This window comes from Bombina bombina, chromosome 1 (assembly GCF_027579735.1).
Source record: "Bombina bombina isolate aBomBom1 chromosome 1, aBomBom1.pri, whole genome shotgun sequence".
Lineage (NCBI taxonomy): Eukaryota > Metazoa > Chordata > Amphibia > Anura > Bombinatoridae > Bombina > Bombina bombina.
The window spans coordinates 528,074,411-528,102,067 of NC_069499.1; the positions used below are offsets into that span (position 1 = coordinate 528,074,411).

At 36.9% G+C, this 27,657-nt stretch overlaps 2 protein-coding genes across 2 annotated transcripts in view; both read left to right on the top strand.

Annotated features, from left to right (window-relative positions):
* Positions 1-11,240: 11,240 nt before the first annotated feature.
* Positions 11,241-12,595, top strand: LOC128638590 (gamma-crystallin 1-like; the record flags this gene model as incomplete). Its single annotated transcript, XM_053690643.1, has 2 exons — positions 11,241-11,492; positions 12,280-12,595. Coding segments are annotated over 2 exons (522 nt in total), but the record flags the coding sequence as incomplete, so codon positions are not given.
* Positions 12,596-19,578: 6,983 nt separating this feature from the next.
* The window catches only part of LOC128659509 (gamma-crystallin-3-like), a 32,374-nt gene continuing 24,295 nt past the window's right edge, over positions 19,579-27,657 (top strand). The window contains exon 1 of the mRNA XM_053713119.1: positions 19,579-19,868. Within this exon, the coding sequence (XP_053569094.1) occupies positions 19,579-19,868 (290 nt within the window). The remainder of the gene's footprint in view (positions 19,869-27,657) is intronic.

Sequence of the window (27,657 nt, forward strand, 5' to 3'; positions counted from 1 at the left end):
CTGCAAAGGGCTCCAATGCACGTATAAATATGTCTAAATATGTATACATATGTATTTATATGTATATATATGTCTGTAAATACATATATACACATATAAATACATATATATATATATATATATATATAAGTATATATAATATACATATTTAGACATGTGTATGTACAGTATCAGTATGTTAAAGTCCTTTGTATGCCTTTTTTTCTATCACCTGAGACATCATATCTTTTAATCATTTTTATTAGACAGTGTTTCTATGAGTGTAAGTTTTAAATGTTTTTTTTTAATTATTTTTTTGTTTTAAAATTTTTATTGAAACAAAAAATTGTAGTCTAACACATGGCTAGATTACAAGTTTTGTCGATAAAAACTTGCGGAGCTACTGCTCCTTTTTTTTCCAACGCTCACTTTAAACAACGCTGGTATTACAAGTTTTCTGAATGGCTGTGTTAGCCTCAGTAAAGTGAGCGTTGAGGAAAATTTAGCTCCACTTCTCACTGTAATACCAGCGTTGCTTATGGTAGCAGAAAGCTGGCTAAACGTGCTCGTGCACGTCAATTTCCCCATAGGAAGATTTGGCTGAAAAAACACCTGCAAAAAAGCAGCGTTCAGCTCTTAACGCAGTCCCATTGTTTCCTATGGGGAAAGAAAAAATATGTCTGCACCTAACACCCTAACATGAACCCCGAGTCTAAACACCCCTAACCTTACACTTATTAACCCCTAATCTGCCGTCCCCAACATCGTCGCCACCTGTATTATACTATTAACCCCTAATCTGCCGCTCCGGACACCGCCGCCACCTACATTATACTTATGAACCCCTAATCTACTGCCCCCAACATCGCCGACACCTACATTATATTTATTAACCCCTAATCTGCCGCCCCCAACATCGCCGCTACTATAATAAAGTTATTAACCCCTAAACCTAAGTCTAACCTTAACCCTAACACCCCCCTAACTTAAATATAATTTAAATAAATCTAAACAAAATTACTATAATTAAATACATTAATCCTATTTAAAACTAAATGCTTACCTATAAAATAAACCCTAATATAGCTGCAATATAACTAATAGTTACATTGTAGCTATTTTAGGATTTATTTATTTTTTACAGGCAACTTTGTATTTATTTTAACTAGGTACAATAGTTATTAAATAGTTATTAACTATTTAATAACTACCTAGCTAAAATAAAGACAAAATTACCTGTAAAATAAACCCTAACCTAAGTTACAATTACACCTAACACTACACTATCAATAAATAAATTAACTAAATTAAATTAAACTAATTACAATTAAATTAAATAAACTAAATTACAAAAAAACACACTATATTACAGAAAATAAAAAAGAAATCACAATTTTTTTTAAACTAATTACACCTAATCTAATCCCCCTAATAAAATAAAAAGCCCCCGAAAATAAAAAAATTCCCTACCCTATACTAAATTACAAAAGTAATCAGCTCTTTTACCAGCCCTTAAAATGGCCTTTTGTGAGGCATTTCCTCAAAGTAATCAGCTCTTTTGTCTGTAAAAAAAAATACAAGACCTCCCCAACATTAAAACCCACCACCCACACACCCCTACTCTAAAACCCACCCAATCCCCCCTTAAAAAAAACCTAACACTAACCCCCTGAAGATCACCCTACCTTGAGCCATGTTCACCCAGCCGGGCCGAATTCTTCATCCAATCCGGGCGAAGTCTTTATCCAAGCGGGGCAGAAGAGGTCCTCCATCAGGCAGAAGTCTTCATCCAAGCGGGGCAGAAGAGGTCCTCCATCCGGCAGAAGTCTTCATCCAAGCGGGGCAGAAGAGGTCCTCCATCCGGCAGAAGTCTTCATCCATCTGCGGCTCCATCTACAAGACCTCCAACACAGAACATCCTCCTCGGCCGACGGACTAATGAATGAAGGTTCCTTTAAATGACGTCATCCAAGATAGCTTCCCTCGAATTCCGATTGGCTGATAGGATTCTATCAGCCAATCGCAATTAAGGTAGGAAAAATCTGCCAATCGGATTGACCTCACATTCTATTGGCTGTTCCGATCAGCCAATAGAATGCAAGGTCAATCCAATTGGCTGATTGAATCAGCCAATCAGATTTTTCCTACCTTAATTCCGATTGGCTGATAGAATCCTATCAGCCAATCGGAATTTGAGGGATGCCATCTTGGATGATGTCATTTAAAGGAACCTTCATTTGTCGCTAGTCCGTCAGCCGTGGAGGATGTTCCGCGTCAGAGGTCTTGAAGATGGAGCCGCGGATGGATGAAGACTGTCGGATGGAGGACCTCTTCTGCCCTGCTTGGATGAAGACTTCTGCCGGATGGAGGACCTCTTCTACCCCACTAGGATGAAAACTTCTGCCGGATGGAGTACCTCTTCTACCCCGCTTGGATGAAGACTTCTGCCGGATGGAGGGCCACATCGCCCGGATTGGATGAAGAATTCAGCCCGGCTGGGTGAACACGACTCAAGGTAGGGTGATCTTCAGGGGGTTAGTGTTAGGTTTTTTAAGGGGGGATTGGGTGGGTTTTAGAGTAGGGGTATGTGGGTGGTGGGTTTTAATGTTGGGGGGGTCTTGTATTTTTTTTTACAGGTAAAAGAGCTGATTACTTTGGGGCAATGCCCGGCAAAAAGCCATTTTAAGGGCTGGTAAAAGAGCTGATTACTTTTGTAATTTAGTATAGGGTAGGGAATTTTCTTATTTTGGGGGGCTTTTTTATTTTATTAGGGGGATTAGATTAGGTGTAAATAGTTTTAAAAAATTGTAATTTCTTTTTTATTTTCTGTAATTTAGTGTTTTTTTCATAATTTAGTTTATTTAATTTAATTGTAATTAGTTTAATTTAATTTAGTTAATTTATTTATTGATAGTATAGTGTTAGGTGTAATTGTAACTTAGGTTAGGGTTTATTTTACAGGTAATTTTGTCTTTATTTTAGCTAGGTAGTTATTAAATAGTTAATAACTATTTAATAACTATTGTACCTAGTTAAAATAAATACAAAGTTGCAGGTAAAATAAAAATAAATCATAAAATAGCTACAATGTAACTATTAGTTATATTGTAGCTATATTAGGGTTTATTTTATAGGTAAGTATTTAGTTTTAAATAGGATTAATGTATTTAATTATAGTAATTTTATTTAGATTTATTTAAATTATATTTAATTTAGGGGGTGTTAGGATTAGGGTTAGACTTAGGTTTAGGAGTTAATAACTTTATAATAGTAGCGGCGACATTGGGGGCGGCAGATTAGGGGTTAATAATTGTAGGTAGGTGGCGATGTTAGGGACGGCAGATTAGGGGTTAATAAAATTTATTATAGTGTTTGCGAGGCGGGAGTGCGGCGGTTTAGATGTTAATACATTTATTATAGTGGCGGCGATGTCCGGTCGGCAGATTAGGGGTTAAGAAGTGTAGGTAGGTTGCAGCGATGTTGGGGGGGGCGGATTAGGGGTTAATAAATATAATTTAGGTGTTGGCGATGTTAGGGGCAGCAGTTTATGGGTTCAGAAGTATAACATAGGTGGCAGCGATGTCCGGTCGGCAGATTAGGGGTTAAAAATGTATATTATAGTGTTTGTGATGTGGGGGGGGGGCCTCGGTTTAGGGGTTAATAGGTAGTTTATGGGTGTTAGTGTACTTTATAGCACTTTAGTTAAGAGCTTTATGTTCTGGCATTAGCCCATAAAACTCTTAACTACTGACTTTTATATGCAGTAGGAGTCTTGGAGGTAGAGGCTGTACCGCTCACTTTTTCCAAGACTTGTAATACCGGCATTAGGAAAATCCCATTAAAAAGATAGGATACGCAATTGACGTAAGGGGATTTGCGGTATGGAAAAGTTGCAGAAAAAAAGTGAACGGTACACCTGTACCTACCTGACTCGTAATACCAGCGGGCATTAAAAAGCAGCGTTAGGACCCCTTAACGCTGCTTTTTAAGGCTAACGCCAAACTTGTAATCTAGGCAACAGTTTTTTTAATGTGTTTTACGTAACTTTTTGACTTGCGTTAACTGTTAACCAGAGTTATGAAGTGAATGTGTTTGCTACAACAAACCAAGAGCAGAATTTTTTTTCTGGTTGGTACCTGGTGACTATCTACATTGGCACTGAGAAATCTCCATTGCCAGTCTATGGAAAGTGGACACATTGTGATATCTACATGCTACTCCGTAGCTTTTGAGTTTGTGAACAATATGAACACAAATGTCAGGAGATTGTTCCTGCAGTCCTGTATCTAAGGTAATACGTAGTGATGTCTCGAATAGTTCACCGGCGAATAGTTCCCGGCGAACATAGCTTGTTCGCGTTCGCTGCGGCGGGCGAACATATGCGATGTTCGATCCGCCCCCTATTCGTCATCATTGAGTAAAACTTTGACCCTGTACCTCACAGTCAGCAGACACATTCCAGCCAATCAGCAGCAGACCCTCCCTCCCAGACCCTCCTACCTCCTGAACAGCATCCATTTTAGATTCATTCGGAAGCTGCATTCTTAGTGAGAGGAGGGACAGTGTAGCTGCTGCTAATTTAATAGGGAAATCGATAGCTAGGCTAGTGTATTCAGTGTCCACTACAGTCCTGAAGGAATCATCTGATCTCTGCTGTAAGGACAGCACCCCAAAAAGCCCTTTTTAGGGCTAGAACATGTCTGCTTTTTTTTTTCCTGTGTAATCTAATTGCAGTTGCCTGCCTGTCAGCGTGTGTGTCAGGCTCACAGCGTATACTGTGCCCACTTGCCCAGTGCCACCACTCATATCTGGTGTAACAGTAGTGTAGATTTTAAAAAAAACAACAGTTTTTTGACTGTGTTAAATAATAGCAGTCAGTTTCCTTCACACGTGGGGTTAGGGTGGCTCTCCAGCATGCCAAAGGTAAGTATTTACGTATTTAAAGGAAACAAATTAATTCTGACAAATTTTTGTCAGCATTTATTCATTTTCTTTACATTTGTGGGCGCATTCATAAACAAAACGAATATCCCTGTTTCATCACAAATTTGCATTTGTGACAAAACCAAATGCACATCTCTACAGATTACCCACCTTCTAATTAAATAAACATTGCGAACACAAGAAATGCAACCAACCATTATCAGACAATTACATGTCATCAAAAATTGCTACTTTTATATAAGGGGCTAATCAAATCATTTAAGTGCACTACTATTAAGTAATTTTGGAAATAAATATATTACATAAATATCACCAAAGTGTATGTTTTTTTTTTATTTATGTGTTTTGTGTTTTAGGCTGTTCCACAGGGGGCATTATGGATATTTTTAGGATTGTTTAGCAAAAGTTTGTCCTTGGGGTAACTTGTTAGGGTTGAAAGAGGTTAATTGCAGTTTGAACCTTACAGTTAGCATTAATTGAAGGGTAGAGGTGCATGAGTAAGGGTTTCTTGTAATTAAGGTAGGAAAAGGTTAATATGCTGTAGGGTAATGGTTAGGAATTTTTGCAGTTGTTGTGCAGTCTATAGGTAAATGGATTATTGCTAAAATTATGGACTGGTAGATTTTGACTAAGGTTTATTGATGCAGATAGTGGAGGAATCATTTCTATTATATTTAATCCAGCCACACTTAGATTTAAAGGGACAGTCTAGTCCAAAATGAACTTTCATGATTCAGATAGAGAATGTAATTTTAAACAATTTTCCAATTTACTTTTATCACCAATATTTCTTTGTCCTCTTGGTATTCTTAGTTGGAAGCTAAACCTAGGAGGTTCATATGCTAATTTCTAAGCCCTTGAAGGCTGCCTCTTCTCTCAGGGCATTTTGACAGTTTTTCACCACTAGACGGTGTTAGTTCATGTGTATCATATAGATAACACTGTGCTCATGCACGTGGAGTTCAGGTGAGCTAGCGATTGGCTAAAATGTAAGTCTGTCAAAATAACTGAAATATGGGGGCAGTTTGCAGAGGCTTAGATACAAGGTAATCACAGAGGTAAAAAGTGTATTTATATAACTGTGTTGGTTGTGCAAAACTAGTGAATAGGTAATAAAGGGATAAATCTATCTTTTTAAACAATAATAATTCTGGGGCCCCAACCGATATGCAGCGTCGCCCACAGAATCCGGCAACGCCAGATTTTGCGCGAGTTTGGTATCACATATATGGCGTAACATAGAAGTTACGCTCGTAAATTTCTGCCTTCGCCCGTAGTTTTTTGGCCCATAAACTGACATACAAAACATGCGCAGTTTGGTATCCAATATACAGCGTAAGGACTTACGTGGAGAAAATGGAGAAATCTTACTCCATTTTCACCTTGCCACAAAATGCAGGCATAGCAAGCCTTGCGTTGAGTATTGGAGCACCGTAACGGATGCGCAATGTCTATCTACCTGTCAACCGCAATCCCCCAACGCAATACCTAATAAAGTGTTTAACCCCTAAACCGCCGCTCCTGGACCCCGCCGCCACCTACATTAAATGTATTACCCCCTAATCTGACCCCCCTACACCGCCGCCACCTATATTAAATATATTAACCCAATCTGACCACCCTACACCGCCGCCACCTATATTAAATATATTACCCCCTAATCTGACCCCCCTACACCGCCACTACCTATATTAAATATATTACCCCCTAATCTGACCCCCCTATACCGCCGCCACCTATATTAAATATATTACCCCCTAAACCTAAGTCTAACCCTAACACCCCCTAACTTAATTATTATTTAAATTAATCTAAATAATATTAATATTATTAACTACATTTTTCCTATTTAAAACTAAATACTTACCTATAAAATAAACCCTAAGATAGATACAATATAATTAATAATTACATTGTAGCTATTTTAGGGTTTATATTTATTTTACAGGCAACTTTGTATTTATTTTAGCTAGGTACAATAGCTATTAAATAGTTAATAACTATTTAATAGCTACCTAGTTAAAACAATTACAAAATTACCTGTAAAATAAATCCTAACCAAAGTTACAAATACACCTAACACTACACTATCAATAAATTAATTAAATAAACTACAATTATCTAAACTAAAATACAATTAAATAAACTAAACTATATTACAAAAAAAACCAAACACTAAATTACAAAAAATAAAAAAATATTACAAGAAGTTTAATCTAATTACACCTAATCTAATCCCCCTAATAAAATAAAAAAAGCCCTTTTGCGGGGCATTGCCCCAAAGTAATCAGCTCTATTACCAGCCCTTAAAAGGGCCTTTTGCGGGGCATTGCCCCAAAGTAATCAGCTCTTTTACCTGTAAAAAAAAGAACAATCCCCCCCACATTACAACCCACCACCCACACACCCCTACTCTAAAACCCACCCGATCCCTCCTTAAAAAAACCTAAGTCTAACCCCCAAGTGGTCCTTACCTGTCCTGAAGACCGGCGGAGAAGGTCCTGTTCCAGGCGGTGAAGTCTTCTTCCAAGCGGAGGAGTTGAAGACCGATGACCGCGGAGCTGAAGACCGTCGACTCTGGAACTGAAGACCAGCGACGCTGGAACTGAAGACCGGCGACGCTGGAACTGAAGACCGCGGAGCCATGGAGCGTGGACCTCTTCATACGATCTCTGCCGTACCCTGAATAGGAATTCAAGGAAGGTACGCAATTAAAAATGGTGTCCCTTGAATTCCTATTGGCTGATTTGAGCCTTCAAATTCAAATCAGCCAATAGGATGAGAGCTACTGTAATTCTATTGGCTGATTTGAATAGCCAATAGAATAAGAGCTACTGACATTCTATTGGCTATTCAAATCAGCCAATAGAATTACAGTAGCTCTTATTCTATTGGCTATTCAAATCAGCCAATAGAATTACAGTAGCTCTAATCTGATTGTCTGATTTGAATTTGAAGGCTCAAATCAGCCAATAGGAATTCAAGGGACGCCATTTTTAATCACGTACCTTGAATTCCTATTCAGTGTACGGCAGAGATCGCATGAAGAGGATCCTCCATGCTCCATGGCTCTGCAGTCTTCAGTTCCAGCATCGACGGTCTTCAGCTCCGCGATCATCGGTCTTCAACTCCTCCGCTCCGCGCCAGCTGGTTCCTGGAAAAAGAAGAGGTCGCCGCTTGGAAGAAGAGTTCACCGCCTGGAACAGGACCTTTTCCGACGGTCTTCAGGACAGGTAAGGACCACTTGGGGGTTAGACTTAGGTTTTTTAAGGGGGGATCGTGGGTTTTAGAGTAGGGGTGTGTGGGTGGTGGGTTGTAATGTGGGGGGGGGGGTTGATCTTTTTTTTACAGGTAAAAAAGCTGATTACTTTGGGGCAATGCCCCGCAAAAGGCCCTTTTAAGGGCTGGTAATAAAGCTGATTACTTTGGGGCAATGCCCCGCAAAAGGCCCTTTTAAGGGCTATTTGTAATTTTGAAAAAACAAAATGTATTCCAGCCACCAAGAATTCTTTAAAATAACCTTTATTTCACCTAGGCTCTTAGTGATGTATAATTGGACATACACAGGTAAATGCCTTTATATACCCTCACCTGTTATTCATCTTCCTGTGCTAAATTGATTGCACAACAGTGCCACCTTGTAGCTACAAACATTCAATGTATTACAAATTCAGCACAGGGGGTGAATAAATATTCATACAAAACATTTTCTTTAAAAACATTATTTAAAACCCATGTACATATAATTAAAAAGAGGTAATATGCATAACTGTTATACAGTACATTTAACACAACTCTATGTTATTTAAACATGTCAATCCAAAAAGTTTCTCTTTATAGTATACAATTTTCTTCTAGAAAAAAAGACTCCAATCAAAATCTTTGTTCATTCCTTTTGGCCTCATTGATTCCAATTTATATATCCAAAACATTTCCCTGGTTTTTAGTAACTGCTCCCTATCTCCACCTTGTCTGGGCCTATCTACCTGCTCTAAAATTTGAAACCTAAGTTAGCTAATATTATGACCCATAGAGAGGAAGTGAGAGGAAACTGGACTATTTGTAATTTAGTTTAGGGTAGGGAAATTTTATTATTTTGGGGGGCTTTTTATTTTATTAGGGGCCTTATATTAGGTGTAATTAGATTAAACTTCTTGTAATATTTTTTATTTTTGGTAATTTAGTGTTTGTTTGTTTTTGTAATATAGTTTAGTTTATTTAATTGTATTTTAGTTTAGATAATTGTAGTTTATTTAATTAATTTATTGATAGTGTAGTGTTAGGTGTATTTGTAACTTAGGTTAGGATTTATTTTACAGGTAATTTTGTAATTATTTTAACTAGGTAGCTATTAAATCATTATTAACTATTTAATAGCTATTGTACCTAGCTAAAATAAATACAAAGTTGCCTGTAAAATAAATATAAACCCTAAAATAGCTACAATGTAATTATTAATTATATTGTAGCTATCTTAGGGTTTATTTTATAAGTAAGTATTTAGTTTTAAATAGGAATAATTTATTTAATAATATTAATATTATTTAGATTAATTTAAATAATAATTAAGTTAGGGGGTGTTAGGGTTAGACTTAGGTTTAGGGGGTAATATATTTAATATAGGTGGCGGTGTAGGGGGGTCAGGTTAGGGGGTAATACATTTAATATAGGTGGTGGCGGTGTAGGGGGGGTCAGATTAGGGGGTAATACATATAATATAGGTGGCGGCGGTGTAGAGGGGGTCAGATTAGGCGTTAATATATTTAATATAGGTGGCGGCGGTGTAGGGGGGTCAGATTAGGGGGTAATACATTTAATATAGGTGGCGGCGGTGTAGGGGGGTCAGATTTAGGGATTAATACTAGGATAGGTTTATTGCGGTGTGGGCTATGGCGGTTTAGGGGTTAATAATTAGGCTTATTGCATTGTGGCGGGTTGTCGGTCTAGGGGTTAATACATTTATTGTTAGGAGTGAGGGGGGGGGGATTGCGGATAGAGGGGTATACGTGTCGGGCTATTTTTGGGAAGCGTGTTAGACAGTTACGGGAGATTTAAAAGTTTAGCTAGTTTTTTTAGGCGCCGGCAGTTTCTAAAGTGCCGTAACTTACTGGTGACTCCAGAAATTTGTACTTACACTTATTTCTGGACATCGCTAGTTTGTCCGACTTACGGCACTTTAGCAACTGCCGGCGGGGTATATTGGATACCCAGATGTGCGAGGTGAAACTACGGGCAGCGCGGGTTACCTTGCTTGCGCCGAAAAGTATGCCGTATATCGGATCGCGCCCTTGGTGTAGACTGTCCCTTTAATCTGACTTTTGTCTGGAGTAAGAGTCAAACACTCTTGAAAAAGGATTGTTTTCTTGAGCTAACTGCCTTTTGTTCTTCACATAGGATGTAATGGTATGTTCCTTTATTTTATTTTTTGTACCAATATTTTTATTAGTTGTGAGTTGCAATTGTTTTTGTAGGAGAGACAGTAAATGTCAACAATGTCCCCAATAATGTGATCAAACCCTAACTGTACCAGAGGTTCCCCTTTTTTGTAAATTTTCAACATTTGTTAATCAAATATACACTGGGACCACTATTAAACATTAATGTAAAAATTAAATAAGTTACGGTTAGTTAGTTATGTTCTTATCAAAACAGCTCTAATCAAACCCCATTCAAATGTAGACATTAACCTCTCCTTTTTAAGGTATAGTTTCTAATAAATAAATAAACAATTAATTATTGATTCATTCATGTACATATTAAAAACACCTTTAAACTTCTAAATAATATTTATGTAAAATACTTCTAAAAGTTATTAGCTCTTTATTTTATTGAAATGATTTGCTTTCAGTTTCTTATACTTACATATGCGACGACGCAACTACATAGCAAAAATCAATTGACAGTGCTTACTTTTTGTTTTTCTTTAGTTAAATACCTTTTCTCTTATAGAATTTATGGAAACAATAGGCAAAACATACAGAAGGGCATACAAATAAAGCACTAATGCTATACATTTGCCATAGTAGACAGAAAAAGGGTCATTGTCCTTTTAAACGTATGCAGACATCAGCAGCAGAGGGTTTATAAAAGAGATGCATTCTTGCCTTTAAACAGCAGCAATCTCTTGCTCCAGAACACCAACTAAAATGGTTAAGGTAAGGAGGCAAACTATCAACCCTTATTTCTTGTTTAAGGTCAAATTGTTCTCTGTTCTAGTGCTGATGTATATTTCTGTACATATTTCTTCAAACAGCACAGTCAATTAAGAATTACATTGTGCAGAGGTATAGAACATGGTTATATAAAATGTAATCTTATCTCTGCAGATCATCTTCTATGAAGACAAGAACTTTCAGGGCCGCTCCTATGAGTGCAGCTCGGATTGTTCAGACCTGACCTCATATTTCAGCCGCTGCAATTCCATTCGTGTAGAAAATGGCAACTGGATTCTTTATGAACAGCCAAATTATAGGGGACACCAGTACTATCTTAGGAGAGGGGAATATCCTGATTTCCAGAAATGGATGGGTTACAATGACTCCATCAGATCCTGCCGTCTAACTCCACAAGTATGAATTAGTTACAATATATTGGTTAAGCTAGAGAATAGATATTTTTCTACAGTGCAGACATCTATACCAGCTTGTTTCATAGCATTTGAATATTTGATCATTTTCATGTATTATTGTTTCCTGCTTACTAGTGGTGGTCCTAGAAAGATGCGCGTTGAGCATTCATTTTAGTAACATTCTTGCCTTGCATTTTCCAGACAGCTTGTTATTAACATGTTCATGGATCTAACCAGGAGAGAAATTTATATAGTTATATAAAAAAATAAAAAAAGATGTGTAATCGAACATGTGGTTCCCAAACATGTCTATTCATCATATAGCTTTGTGGTCACTATTTTTTTTTGGCACCCCCTAAATTTATGGTCAAAGCAAAGGGCATGATTATAATGACATCAAGGACAAAAAAATGTTCATCTATATAAAAGACTAGAAACTAAACACATTAAAATATTTTTAATAAAAAATGATGACGTTTAAGTGGATACTCAAGTATCAATTATTTACTGGATGATAAGGACAAACATCAGATTTTCGGGTGAATATAGACAAAGTTTCCCAGACATAAACACTAAAAAGAGTTTTAGTTAGGGGGCATACATGTTTCTAAACTCAAATGGTAAAGTCAAAAAAATTACTTTAATACCCCTTTGGAATTTATTATGCTTGAAAGTTTAAGACATTAGAAGAAACACAATTCTATACATTAAATTTGCATTTTTAAAGTTGTTGGGTAAACATATATATATTTCATTATTTTCTTTCTTTCTTTTTTTTTTCAATAAAGCATCGTGGTCCTTTTAGAATTAGAATCTATGAGAGAGAAGACTTCAGAGGTCAGATGATGGAGTTCACCGAAGATTGTCCTCATGTCTATGAACAATTCCATTATAATGACATCCACTCCTGCAATGTGTTTGATGGTCACTGGATGTTCTATGAGGAACCCAACTACAGGGGGCGCCAGTACTACCTGAGACCTGGAGAATACAAGAGATACAATGACTGGGGAGCCATTAACTCCAGAATTGGCTCTTTTAGACAAGTCATGTATTAATGTATATTATTAAATAATATATTATTAATAAATCTATAAAACTGCACATCTGTCTTTTTTCTTCTGTAGCTCATTCAATAATGGCTCTGGGACTGGAAAAAAAAGCATGAAAGTAAAACCTAGTTTGGTAACATGTTCATGCAGGGACAAAGCTTGGTTGTTTCTGCAGATCAGTAGAAAGGGATGTGCCAAACCACCTTTAAGATAATCTGTGAATTGTACAAATTATAAACTAATTAACATTTGTAGTTTATATAGTCTCTTCAACAACGTGACCAAAGTGATCTAGTTAATGTGTGCTAAAATTTAAAATTAATCACATTTTACCCCAAACATGAATTCAGTTCTCATTTTTATATAACAATATATATCAGAATACCTCATCCAAGGGGTGAAGATGGCAAGTGAACAGGAACAAGAACAGTTCCTAAAATCTGCTGATAAATCCACACTTATGCTAAACTCCTTAAAGGGCCATAATACCCAAATGTTTAAACACTTGAAAGTGATGCAGCATAGCTGTAAAAAGCTGATTAGAAAATATCACCTGAACATCTCTATGTAAAAAAGAAAGATATTTTACCTCAAAAGTTCCTCAGTAGCCACCTCCCATTGTAAAGGATTTCTAAGCAGCATTTTAGTGTGTCTGTCCTGGGACATCTGAAGGGACTAGCATCGTGCACTCTCATCTTATTTCAGCAATCAGGTAAAGGAAGCTTACTATGAAATCTCATGAGAGTTAAGTCAAATCTCATGAGATCACAGTAAGAGTTCATGACCTCAGCACTGCTGATGCTGATTGGCTGCTGTTCATTTCTTCATTTTTTTAAATTTTTTTACCTGCAGCTGGGAGCAGCTGAGTATAACTTTTTACACAGAACTTACTCTGCTGAGCTGAGGAAATTGTGAGGTAAAATATCTTCCTTTTTTACATAGAGATGCTCAGGTGATATTTTCCTGTCAGCTTTTTACAGTTATACTGCATCAGTTTCAAGTGATTTAGCATATGAGTATTATGTCCCTTTAAGATTCCTAGTTAATGAATAGAGTATTTTTTTAAAGTTATTTCCTATTGTGGTTATAACATATATCTTGAAAAGGCAAAATTAGATTCTAATCATGTATATCATTAATGATCATTTAAGAAAAATGCAGACTAGTTAGAATATGTTCTAAAATAAACCAAAGGGACACTGAACCCATATTTTTTCTTTTGTGATTTAGATAGAGCACGACATTTTAAGCCCTTAACGACGCATGTTGTACAGGGTGCGTCACACACAAACTGGTCTTTAAAGACCAGCAATATACCCTGTACGGCGTTAGGGTTTAAAGAGTCTGGAAGCGATCCTGATCTCTTCCAGTCGCTTTCAAGGTATTGCTGTGGGCCTAGATCAATACTTTGGGTTGTCTACTACACTACCCTAAAGCTAAAATTAACCCTACAAGCTACCTAATTAACCCCTTCACTGCTGGGTCTAATACAAGTGTGGTGCGCAGCAGCATTTAGCGGCCTTCTAATTACCAAAAAGTAATGCCACAGTCATAAATGTCTGCTATTTCTGAGAAAAGGGGATCCCAGAGAAGCATTTACAACCATTTGTGCCATAATTGCACAAGTTGTTTGTAAATAATTTCAGTGAGAAACCTAAAGTTTGTGAAACAGTTTGTGAAAAAGTGAACGCTTTTTTTTATTTGATCGCATTTGGCGGTAAAATGGTGGCATGAAATATAGCAAAATGGGCTTAGAGCAATACTTTGGGTTGTCTACTAAAAAAATATATTCATGTCAAGGGATATTCATGGATTCCTGACAGATATTAGTGTTCCAATGTAACTATAGCTAATTTGGAGAAAAAAAATGGTTTGGAAATAGCAAAGTACTACTTGTATTTATTGCCCTATAACTTGCAAAAAAAGCAAAGAACATGTAAAAATTGGGTATTTTTAAACTCAGAACAAAATTTAGAAACTATTTAGCATGGGTGTTTTTTGATGGTTGTAGATGTGTAACAGATTTTGGGGGTCAAAGTCAGAAAAAGTGTGTTTTGTTCCATTTTTTCCTCATATTTTATATATTTTTTTATGGTAAATTATAAAATATGATGAAAATAATGGTATCTTTAGAATATCCATTTAATGTTGAGAAAAACGGTATATAATATGTGGGTACAGTAAATGAGTAAGAGGAAAATTAAGGCTAAACACAAACACTGCAGAAATGTAAAAATAGCCCTGGTCCTTAAGGCAAATACATTGAAAAATGGCCTTGTCCTTAAGAGGTTAAGCAACTTTCTAATTTACTCCTATTAGCAAATTTTCTTCATTCTCTTGGTATCTTTATTTGAAATGTAAGAATGTAAGTTTAGATGCCGGCCCATTTTTGGTGAACAACCTGGGTTGTTCTTGCTGATTGGTGGAAAAATTCATCCACCAATAAAAAAGTGCTGTCTAGAGTCCTACTTTTTCAAATAAAGATAGCAAGAGAAAGAAGAAAAATTGATAACAGGAGTAAATTAGAAAGTCGCTTAAAATTGCATGCTCTATCTGAATCACGAAAGAAAAAAATTGGGTTCAGTGTCCCTTTAAGTGAGGGGCTGTTAATAAGAGAAAAGGGAAGCTGGATGTGGGTTAATTAACCCCCCCCCCCCTTGATCCTAGATCATTTAAAGGCCTAAAACCCCAAAGAACCACTGTCTGAAAGAATGTTGCCTGTTCTTTCAAACAGTGTGTGACTTGGGGGTATATAGTTAAACCATACATTTTTAAAAAAATTCATTTATCCTAGCTTGTGAAGATATAACCTAGATTTTAACAAAGACACAGAGAAAATATTCTGCATAGCTTTCGTTCGTTGACTACTCAAACTGCAGCTTTTTAAAGAGATAAAATACAATAAACATCAAAATGTTAAAAATAAAAATATAAAGAGACCCAAAAGTATTAGCAAGAATTTGTTGTAAAGATGCAGGTTTTAAAAATGCTTTAGAGGCTACTGATCCTCTAACGGAATGAGCTAAATCAATACCAGGTTCATTCATAACCCATTTAACCCATTTTGCAATGAAAGTAGAAGAAAAAGGAGAAAGAATAATGAATAAAACATAAAAGAAGTTGGTTAGAAGAAGGAGAGCAAAAATAATTAGTTCTGATATCATATTCTTTTAAACATGGAACAATTACCTGTCAGAAAATTAGATCTTTGTCTTGCGCATGAACCTTTTGGAATTTCAAGGTATGGAATGGGAGGGAAAGAATAAGGAAGCTGAAGGGTTCTGAAAAGTTAATTGTGTTGATTAAATGGAGACTGATTTGGATAAGAGGCCCAGCCAGGAAAATTGGGTTTGCTCCTTCCCAGTCTGTTGAGAAAAAATGGGTTGGGATAAAAAATGTTCCTAACCAAAGTATTGACCTAATTTAAACTTGAAAAAGTGTTGACATAACTATTAAGGTCCTGAATTAAAGAAGACCATTGGTATCAGAAAGAATATCACTTACTACAAAGTTACTATATTTAGGATCAATTTGCTTCACAATATTTCTCACCTTAAAATACATGGCAACAAAACTTCCAGACACCATCTGTACCTTTTTTTTTTTTTAATTGAAACCTGGAGAGCCAATACATTTCAAAATCTTAAGGTCAACCTCTGGAGTAGCATCAGCATTATTAGGGAGTATGGGTCCCCTAATCTTCTTTCAAGAGTTTCGTTCTAGGGGTTTGCGGATTTGGTAATCAATTAAATTGGCTATGTCTAAAGTTTTATCTCCTTTAAGAATAGATAAGTGTTTCCTCATTATATTTGTAATCTGCCCATACTGACTTCTGTCGTTAGTTATGAGCATGGGCTTTTTTTGTTGTGTCTTCTCTTTTGCTTTTTATTGTCAGTTAACAGATCCTTTCTGTCCAAATCTGCTACCTGTGTAACAGCTCTATCTATAACCTCCCTGTTATATCCTCTCTCCAAGAATCTTTCTTTTAACTTTTGAATTTCTTTGCAAAGGTATCAGTCTCTGAACAATTTCTTTTTAACCGTATGTATTCCCTTTAATTATACCAAAGCTTGTGTACTTAGGATGTAAGCTTTTGGCATGGAGAAACGTAATCAACTACAGTGGTTTGCGGTACAATTCACTTGGATCTTGCCATTCATAGTGTCACCTATTAGAGTCACATCCAAATAAGATGTCTCTTTAGGATTAACCGTATAGGTGAACTACAAACCTACTGTGTTCAAATTCAAGTACTTTATGAAATATTTTACTTCTGAGAATGAACCATTCCAAATAAAAATCAAATTGTCTATATATCGATGATAGAATTTTATCCGATTCTTGTATGGGTTACTATCTCCATAAACGTTGAACAGCTTCCACCAACCCATAAAAAGGTTGGCATAGGAGGGGGCAAACTTGTCCCCCCATAGCTGTTCCATGCCTCTGGAAATAGTAGCTCCCATCAAACAGAAAATAGTAATGATTAAGCAAGAATCGTATTACTCTGTCCAAAAAATTGTCTCCCCTGGTTACGGATCCACAATCCAGTATTCTCCTGGTCCCAGGGCGAACTTATTTCCTGGAGAGCTACTTGTTTCAGTCATTGTTTACATAGTATTTCCAAACCTTTTATTATTTCTACTGCTATGTCTGATGTGTCCTCTCACCAGTCTGACCCTTGCCTTCTAAACGTACCTGGAACTACGCTATCCACTATTGCTATGAAAGATTTGCCAGATAATCTACCTAATATCTTTGCTTTTTGGATGTATTCTCTAAAAAGGAGGCTAAGTGCCTCTCTCCCCCGGGCATTTGACTGTCCTATTGATCTTCTGCCTGGAGCTTCTCTTCCTAGAGGTAGGACTTATCCTCTGTCCTGTCAAGAAACTATCACTATGGATAAATATATTAAGGATAATCTTGCTAGAGGGTTCATTTGTCCCTCCTCCTCACCCATTGGAGTTGTTTTTTTTTTTTTACCATGTATTGATTATCAAGCCCTAAATCAAATAACTGTCAAAAACAGTTATCTTCTACCACTCATTCCTGAACTTTTTGACTATCTTCAAGGAGTCACAATTTTCTCTAAGCTTGATCTTCAAGGTGCTTATAACCTTATAAGAGTTTGCAAAGGGGATGAATGGAAAACCACATTTAATACCAGATTTGGGCACTACGGATATCAATTTATTCCTTTCGGGCTTTGTAATGCCCCAACCGTCTTTCAACATGTAATTAATGAAGTCTTCAGAGATTACTTGAACCAGTTCGTTATCTATCTTGATGATATACTTATATTTTCTAAGACCATGCAAGATCATCTCCTTCATGTCAAATCAGTTCTTCAAAGACTCAAGGTAGGCTTTTCTTCCTCACTTATAGTCTGTCATCGAGAAATAAATCTTCAATTCATTTTAGAAGTGGACGCTTCCTCTTTAGTGGCAGGAGCAGTGCTATCTCAATGCAATGCTGTCTCTGGAAAAATCCACCCTGTGGGTTTTTTCTCCAAAGAGTCAGTCCTGCCGAATTAAATTACAATGTTGGAAACAAAGAACTTCTCACCATCAAAATGGCTTTGGATGAATGGAGACATTGGCTTGAAGGTACAGATCTACCTTTTACCATTCTGACTGATCACAAGAATCTTTTATTTCTCCAAACTGCAAAACGTCTTAATTCTAGACAGGCTAGAGGGTCTTTATATTTCTCCCGATTTAATAATGTCCTATCCTATATTCCTGGAACTAAGAATATCAAATCAGACACTCTATCAAGTCAGTTTCTATCCACTACTTCTGTACAACAAGTACCTGATACTATGCTCCTCCTCTGACAATTATCGCTCAGATATCTACTTCTACTCTCCAAGAACTTCAATCAGCCCAGTCTAATATACCTCCATCATGTACTCCTTCGTCTGGTCGTACCTAACAACCTTTGCTCAAGATGCTACGATGGGCTCATGATAACGTTCTTGGCGGTCATCCTGGAATAAACAACACTGTTTGTAAGCTTAAAAAACATGTCTGGTGACCTTCCATGAAAAAATATGTTAAAGAATATGTCTCCGCTTGTACCTCTTGTGCATCTTATAAAGCTTCTCGACATTTGCCTACTGGTTTACTGCAACCTTTGCCTGTCCCACATTAACCTTGGACCCATATCTCCATTGATTTCATCACTGACTTACCTTCATCCACTGGCAATAATACTATCTGAGTTGTGGTAGATAGTATATCCAAGTCAGCTCACTTTGTTCCTTTCCCTGGTTTACCCACTGCTCAAAGACTTTCTGAATTATTCATTCTTCATAACGCCCAATTACATGGGTTTTCTCTAGACATAGTCTCAGACAGGGGAGATCAATGTGTTTCTCACTTCTGGAGGTCCCTCTGTAAACAATTGGGTACTACTATCTCTTTATCAACTTCTTATCACCCTCAATCTAAATGCCAGACAGAGCGAGTGAATCAATGTCTTGAGACCTTACTCAGACACTATAGTGACCATCATCAATCCGATTGGACACAACTATTACCTCTTGCTGAACTGGCTCATAAGTCCTGTTTCAACTCCTCTCCTTTGAAGGCTGCTTATGGATTCAACCCCAGAACTTTTCCTGAATCTACTTCTACTACTGGCGTTCCAGCTGCTGATCATGCTGATTATCGAAGTTGGGAGAAAGTATGGATCTCTACCAAATTCCTTCGTCTCTAACAACCTTGTGCTAAATTGGGTCCTCATTATATTGGTCCTTTCTGGGTTGTATCCCGGGTGTGTTCTGCTGCTTATCGAGTGGCTCTCCCAAAGACCCTTAAGGTTCACCTGATCTTTCATGTGTCCCTTCTGAAACTTGTTGTCCGAAATAGATTCTCCAGCAAAATCTCATCACCTCCATCTTTTCTAGTTGATGGTAATCCTGAGTATGAGGTAGGTCAGATTCTGGACTCTAAATTGTGGGGTAACAGTTGTACTATATTATCCACTGGAAGGGGTATCAAATTTCTGAATGGTCTTGGGAACCTGCTCATCATGTTCATGCTCCTGTGCTGCTTAAGACCTTTCACAGAACTTTTCCCGACAAACCTCGTCTTGGCCCCAGGAGGGGTCCTTGAGGGGGAGCATTGTCACGGCTTGATGAGCCGCTCCGCTATGGCTTACTGGATTCTTTTCCGTAGCCTCTCATTGCTTAGCAATGTGACGCGCATTCATGGCCACCCCTCGCTGATGACGTCAGCCAGCCTATATCCGCCCAGCATTTTTGAGATTCGGGGCCTATTTGTTGGACTAGTTCCGTTGCTGGCTACTTTATCTGCTGTATTGTGAGTACTACCTTGTTACCGGACCTTTGCCTGCCTGCCTTCCTCTGCCTCTGCTCAATAGACATGTGCATTTCGTTGCAAATCAAAATTCAAACAAATTTGTCAAATTCAGAGCTTCGGATCGATTTGAATTTCCGAATTACCCTAGCAACGAAATTAAACAAATCTGAATGCATTTGTAACAAATAAATCTAAATTAGTTTGGATTTATTCGTTACATTTGAATGTCCATGAACTAATCATAATAACACTAGTATTGTACAGTATATTAGGCTATATCACTCTGCTAGATCTGTGCAGGGCACCTTATGTAGCTGGTACCTATGAGGTTGGTATATTAGGTTATATACCTCTGCTAGCTCTGTGCATATTGTGTAGCTGGTACGCTCCACTTGTAATCTGGCCCATAGTGTGATTGCCCCTCCCTCCTTCTGACGTATATCATGCTTTCAAAAGTCTTGTTCTCACCTTATGTCCATATACATATTAACATTTGTATTGAAACACTTAAAAGATACAAAATAATATTATAATATATATATTATAATATATTAGCAACCAAACTAAAAATCAAATATTCAAAATTCTAGGAAAACATATCATTAGAGTTAGAATGCCCTAGGTATTATAGTCCAAATCAATATATATATTTTTTTTAATTCTTTTTTATTCAAGGAACACAGGTGCAATACAAAAGCAAATATAGTCACAATACATAAATTAATGGAGAGCATAGAACAGCAGATAGGTCAAATGCACATTTTGGTAAGTAGATAACATTACAGGATGAGTTATTACAACATGTAGAGCGGTGGATCCATTAAATGTACAGATTATTAAAACATAGGAGACATATACAGTTCTACATAATTCAAAGTTTGCATAGCTATGGGACGCACTTTTTCAATGTATGGTAGCAAATGCTTTATGAGTGGAAGTAATGCTTTTAACATATAAAGAAAATTAAAATATAGGGACAACCCACAATGAGGTCACCTGATTTTTTTCCATTAAACAAACACACAAACAAACTAACAAACAAGCAAACAACCATTTAAAACCAAAAAAAAAAAAAAAGGAAAAAAAAGCCCCGCAGTGTGACACTAGAGGTGTGGTAGAGAATTAGAATTGAGTAAGTTCAAGATTCTGTCTTGCAGGTAAATACTGAAAGAGAAAAGGAGATCATGGCCATCTAGTAGCAAAGTGAGTTCTAACATTGCTCTTACCGCTTCGTTTTATAGTTGCCAGTGGGGATCATTAGTGTGCTGCTATATACTATCAGTAGACATGGGTGTAGGTATAAAATTGAAACCATAGCTACCAAATTAGGTTTTTCAGATGTTCTAAAAAAAAACCTAAAAGTGGATGGACACCAGGGCTATAAATGCACACAAATGATAAGACTCTTTTTCCATGACAGAATATGATGTAGAGTGTGTAGGTCATACGATAAGGTATACTGCCCTGGGAGTGACTAAAGATACTAGTACCTATCAATTTATACTAATTGCAGAGTATTATTAAGGCTATGATGTAAATCAAAATTGTCCTGTAGTATGAAGGGTATTATAGCCAAAGGAAAACAGGCACAAACATGATAACATAGCAAAAACAAAAACAAGTAAGTACTTCATATTAAGTTGCTTTCAATATGGATTATAAAACAATTATAGGCTGAGTTTTATGGCGGTATATATGAGTCAAAGCATGGGGCAATAGCCAAGGTTCAAGTATGTAAGAGTGACAAGAGTTAATGAGATACAGAGTCTTAATGAGCAATATTAATGGTCCATGATGGAATAAAAACATATATGGTCAGACCTAAACAGAAGCTGTCATCACCATGATAGCAATAACATTATAGGAAATATTTAAGAACAAATGACAACAGAATCATTGGCTCACGGCAGTTCTGATAATTCAGCTGACTCCCTTTCCCCTGCGAGTGAGACTCATGCTGTTGGAACAAAAACCTTTGATCCAGACCAACACCCCATGTAATAAAAATACCAGAATCTTGGATCCAGAGTAGATAACACTGTCCTGCTGGTATTCCTCGATCAAGGCAGTTTCTGTGGTTATGTAAGTTGTGCGCTGCACGATGTATCCAGCCCCTTCATCCGAATGATCCTGCATCTGATCTAATGTTGGTGATGTTGGCACAAGCTGTTCTTTCACGACAACTGTCGGCTTTCCCGCATTTGATGCAGTGCCTGCCCCTCCAATGGTGGTCGAGGTAAGTTCCACTGATCCGGAGTAGATTCAATACCTGGTTCGTAGCCTTTGCCAGCATTGTAATTCATTGTAGTCTCCAGAGAGTTGTCCCCCTTCACAACTGGCACAGAAAGAGTTAAAAGGAAAAAATGGGGTTAATTTAGCAGCGCTAATAAAAGCTTGGAAATGATGATACCAATCTAACTAATGTATTATACAATCTTGTTTATTTAAAAATTCTTATAACACATAAAAACAACAGCAAATGCTATTCCTAATTAATAAAGGGACATCTCCCTTATACAACACTTATAAAAGCAGACTAGAACCATATATTGATAAACCCTAGAATTCCAGGTATAAAAGAATTAATTCTATAGATAACATATGGTAAGCAACAAATTGGTGACTTGAATATTTAAAAGGCACAAATGTATCAATCTTAATATATTAAAAGCTAATAGATTCAGCGCTAATGTTCACATTTAATCAACTGTAATTAGAGGGTGAGCGTAACGGCTTTGATACAACTGTGATTAGAAATTTAGCGTAACAGCTTTGCAGTTCTTTGGTAACAAATACCGTTATAAAGTTACACAGTTAATCTCCTTGGACATATAATTGGCTCAGGTGTGTTGGATTGTTAAAAGGCAAAAAACAGCCGTTATTCTGATTTTGGTGCCAAAACAATCGTGGTTAATGGAAATGGTTAATTTAGCATATGAGTACCTTGATGTCTTTAAAGTTCAGTTTGCGTGATTTAAAAACCGCAGTGCAAATTAGTGTAGAGGTACCTTAATCTGTCCTGGTTGCAACCACTGATATTCTTCACTGTGAGGGATTCACAGACTGTTAGATCCTGGTGCTTCTGATAAGTCACCTGACCTTCTCTTTGATTCAGAGGTCAGGGGTGATGATCTGTTCTGGTGATGTAGTTATCCTTTTTTGTTTTCCTTTCTTCTTATAGCCCAAATATTACTTTCATCTGGTTTCCCTCAGACTTCTTGAGGTTTGAAGAAATCTTTGGTCAGTGTTTAGCAGTAAAACCGCGTTCCCTGAAGTTACCAAAGGTAGATTTTAACTTGCAGGGTCAGGAGAAAAGTTTAAAGTTGGAGGGTCACACAGCTTTGTGACAGTGGTAAATGAAGTTTAGTAGAGTGTAGCAGGTCCCATTCAACGCGTTTCACCCTTCTGGGCTTTATCAAGAATGCTTATCCTGCTAGCTTCTGGCTTTTTTAAGGTATGAATGTTTTTTGATTGGTTCCTTCATTTTCTTTTGATTTCTATCAACACCTGTGTGGCTTCCAATGTAAAGGTGGACTTTATTTAAGTTGGTAATGATTGTTTCTGTGTTGTTATTTAGTTACTTCATACACAAGGAAGAGAACTTATCATTTCTGCTTTATTAACATTCACACAATTCAACTTATATATTTCAATGCTAAAGTGCCTTTATTAAATAATATACATTTAGATTGTGCGAACTTAAAATCACCTAAAATTAAACGAAAATATAAGAATCAGATTCATCATTCCCATATCTAGAATTATTGTTAGTGGCTAGAAATTAATGATATATTCATATTCCTTTTCAACAAAGGATAGTAAGTTCAACAATTTATAAATTTAAAAATGGGCGTACAATTAAATCAGAAATTTTCAATCCCATAACTAGAATTATTGCTAATGGGTAAAAATAAGGCTTAATCAATTAATTTATTGATTTTAGGTTGATAAAAAAATCATTTTTAATTACTTGAAAAAAGAATTTATATAGGGCTTGTACTATCTTTGCCCAAGGTAAATTGAAATTTTATTGCTTGCTTCATGTATGTGAGTATTTTCTATATATGTGGCTGATTTAACCCGGAAAGTGTTAGCATATTATAAGAGATTTTTATAAGAAGGGGGAAATGTCTATCTCAGAATTCAAGCCTCCAGGTTGGAGGGTATTCATTAGGTATATAATTTCAGCTTCTGCCTTTAGGAGTTTATTTTCCCAGTTTCCCCCTCTCCAGTCAGGGTGAACTTTTTTAATTCCCCAATATTTAAAATCTTTAAGGTTGTTGTTGTGTACTTCCCTAAAGTGGCGATAGATATAAGGGTCAATTGCCCCTATCTATGCAAGAGAGGTGCTCCCTTATCCTTTCACAGAGCATTCTGGTTGTTTCTCCTATGTACATTTTTTTACATGAACATTGAATGGCGTAAATAACGCCTTTATCTTGACATCTAATTGTGTCCCTTATTTTGAAAGTAAAGTTTCCACTTTTTGATTTTAAAATCTTTTGCTTACTACTAAATTTGCAGGCCCGGCATCTAAAACAGGGGAAAAAAACATTTAAAGGATTTCCATCTAGGCACCTTTGAGTGTCTTTCTTCTTTATGCTTTTCAATTGACTGGGAGCTAGTAGGCTCTTCAAATTCTGTGCTTTCCTATATATTATTTTTGGGTTTTCCCCCACTTTTCCCCCTATGATGGGATCAGTTTGTACTAAGTGCCAATGTTTTTTTAAAACTCTTTGGATGTTTAGGTTGTCATGACTGAACTCAGTTATAAAGGGCACATTAATTTCATCACGATTTTCTTTGATATCTTTTGTTTTATATTCTAAGAGGTCCCTCCTTACTTTCTTATCTACTTCTTGTTTAGCTTCGTTGATTACTTCTGGAATATATTCTCTTTCTAAGAATTTCCTTTCTAAGATCTTTATTTGATCCTGATAATCTGTCTTTCTTGAGCATTTCCGTTTAATTCTTAAATATTGCCCTTTAGGGACATTGTCTTTCCACTTTTTCATGTGGCAGCTGTTATAATGGATTAGATTATTGGCATCCACCTTTTTAAAATGTGTTTTAGTTATTAATTGGTTTTCTACAATTTCGATATCTAAGTCCAAGAAGGTGATTTGGCTTTTGCTATAGTTACTGGTAAAGGATAGTCCCATTTCATTTTTATTCATATCTGTCAGAATAGTGTTTAGATCAGTTTCACTAACCCCCCCCCCCCATATAAAGAACAGGTCATCTACAGGGAGTGCAGAATTATTAGGCAAGTTGTATTTTTGAGGATAAATTTTATTATTGAACAACAACCATGTTCTCAATGAACCCAAAAAACTCATTAATATCAAAGCTGAATAGTTTTGGAAGTAGTTTTTAGTTTGTTTTTAGTTATAGCTATTTTAGGGGGATATCTGTGTGTGCAGATGACTATTACTGTGCATAATTATTAGGCAACTTAACAAAAAACAAATATATACCCATTTCAATTATTTATTTTTACCAGTGAAACCAATATAACATCTCAACATTCACAAATATACATTTCTGACATTCAAAAACAAAACAAAAACAAATCAGTGACCAATATAGCCACCTTTCTTTGCAAGGACACTCAAAAGCCTGCCATCCATGGATTCTGTCAGTGTTTTGATCTGTTCACAATCAACATTGCGTGCAGCAGCAACCACAGCCTCCCAGACACTGTTCAGAGAGGTGTACTGTTTTCCCTCCTTGTAAATCTCACATTTGATGATGGACCACAGGTTCTCAATGGGGTTCAGATCAGGTGAACAAGGAGGCCATGTCATTAGATTTTCTTCTTTTATACCCTTTCTTGCCAGCCACGCTGTGGAGTACTTGGACGCGTGTGATGGAGCATTGTCCTGCATCAAAATCATGTTTTTCTTGAAGGATGCAGATTTCTTCCTGTACCACTGCTTGAAGAAGGTGTCTTCCAGAAACTGGCAGTAGGACTGGGAGTTGAGCTTGACTCCATCCTCAACCCGAAAAGGCCCCACAAGCTCATCTTTGATGATACCAGCCCAAACCAGTACTCCACCTCCACCTTGCTGGCGTCTGAGTCGGACTGGAGCTCTCTGCCCTTTACCAATCCAGCCACGGGCCCATCCATCTGGCCCATCAAGACTCACTCTCATTTCATCAGTCCATAAAACCTTAGAAAAATCAGTCTTGAGATATTTCTTGGCCCAGTCTTGACGTTTCAGCTTGTGTGTCTTGTTCAGTGGTGGTCGTCTTTCAGCCTTTCTTACCTTGGCCATGTCTCTGAGTATTGCACACCTTGTGCTTTTGGGCACTCCAGTGATGTTGCAGCTCTGAAATATGGCCAAACTGGTGGCAAGTGGCATCTTGGCAGCTGCACGCTTGACTTTTCTCAGTTCATGGGCAGTTATTTTGCGCCTTGGTTTTTCCACACGCTTCTTGCGACCCTGTTGACTATTTTGAATGAAACGCTTGATTGTTCGATGATCACGCTTCAGAAGCTTTGCAATTTTAAGAGTGCTGCATCCCTCTGCAAGATATCTCACTATTTTTTACTTTTCTGAGCCTGTCAAGTCCTTCTTTTGACCCATTTTGCCAAAGGAAAGGTAGTTGCCTAATAATTATGCACACCTGATATAGGGTGTTGATGTCATTAGACCACACCCCTTCTTATTACAGAGATGCACATCACCTAATATGCTTAATTGGTAGTAGGCTTTCGAGCCTATACAGCTTGGAGTAAGGCAACATGCATAAAGAGGATGATGTGGTCAAAATACTCATTTGCCTAATAATTCTGCACTCCCTGTATGTATCTGCTTTAGAGCACAAGATCCACGCCCAGACTATGCCTAGGGAACAAACCTTCCTCCCAATATCCCATAAAGAGATTGGCATAGCTGGGCGCGAATCTTGTGCCCATAGCTGTTCCCTTCTTTTGAATGTAAAATTTGTCCTCAAATGAGAAATAATTATGGCCTAGGATGAATTTTATTCCATCCTCTATGAATTTCTTTTGTTCCATACATAGTTTGTTGTCCCTATCTAGGGTATTTGAGATTGCCATCAGACCCAATCTCTTTATGGGATATTGGGAGGAAGGTTTCTTCCCTAGGCATAGTCTGGGCGCGGATCTTGTGCTCTATAGCAGATACATAGATGACCTGTTCTTTATATGGGGGGGGTAGTGAAACTGATCTAAACACTATTCTGACAGATATGAATAAAAATGAAATGGGACTATCCTTTACCAGTAACTATAGCAAAAGCCAAATCACCTTCTTGGACTTAGATATCGAAAATGTAGAAAACCAATTAATAACTAAAACACATTTTAAAAAGGTGGATGCCAATAATCTAATCCATTATAACAGCTGCCACATGAAAAAGTGGAAAGACAATGTCCCTAAAGGGCAATATTTAAGAATTAAACGGAATTGCTCAAGAATGACAGATTATCAGGATCAAATAAAGATCTTAGAAAGGAAATTCTTAGAAAGAGAATATAGTCCAGAAGTAATCAATGAAGCTAAACAAGAGGTAGATAAGAAAGTAAGGAGGGACCTCTTAGAATATAAAACAAAAGATATCAAAGAAAATCGTGATGAAATTAATGTGCCCTTTATAACTGAGTTCAGTCATGACAACCTAAACATCCAAAGAGTTTTAAAAAAACATTGGCACTTAGTACAAACTGATACCATCATAGGGGGAAAAGTGGGGGAAAACCCAAAAATAATATATAGAAAAGCACAGAATTTGAAGAGCCTACTAGCTCCCAGTCAATTGA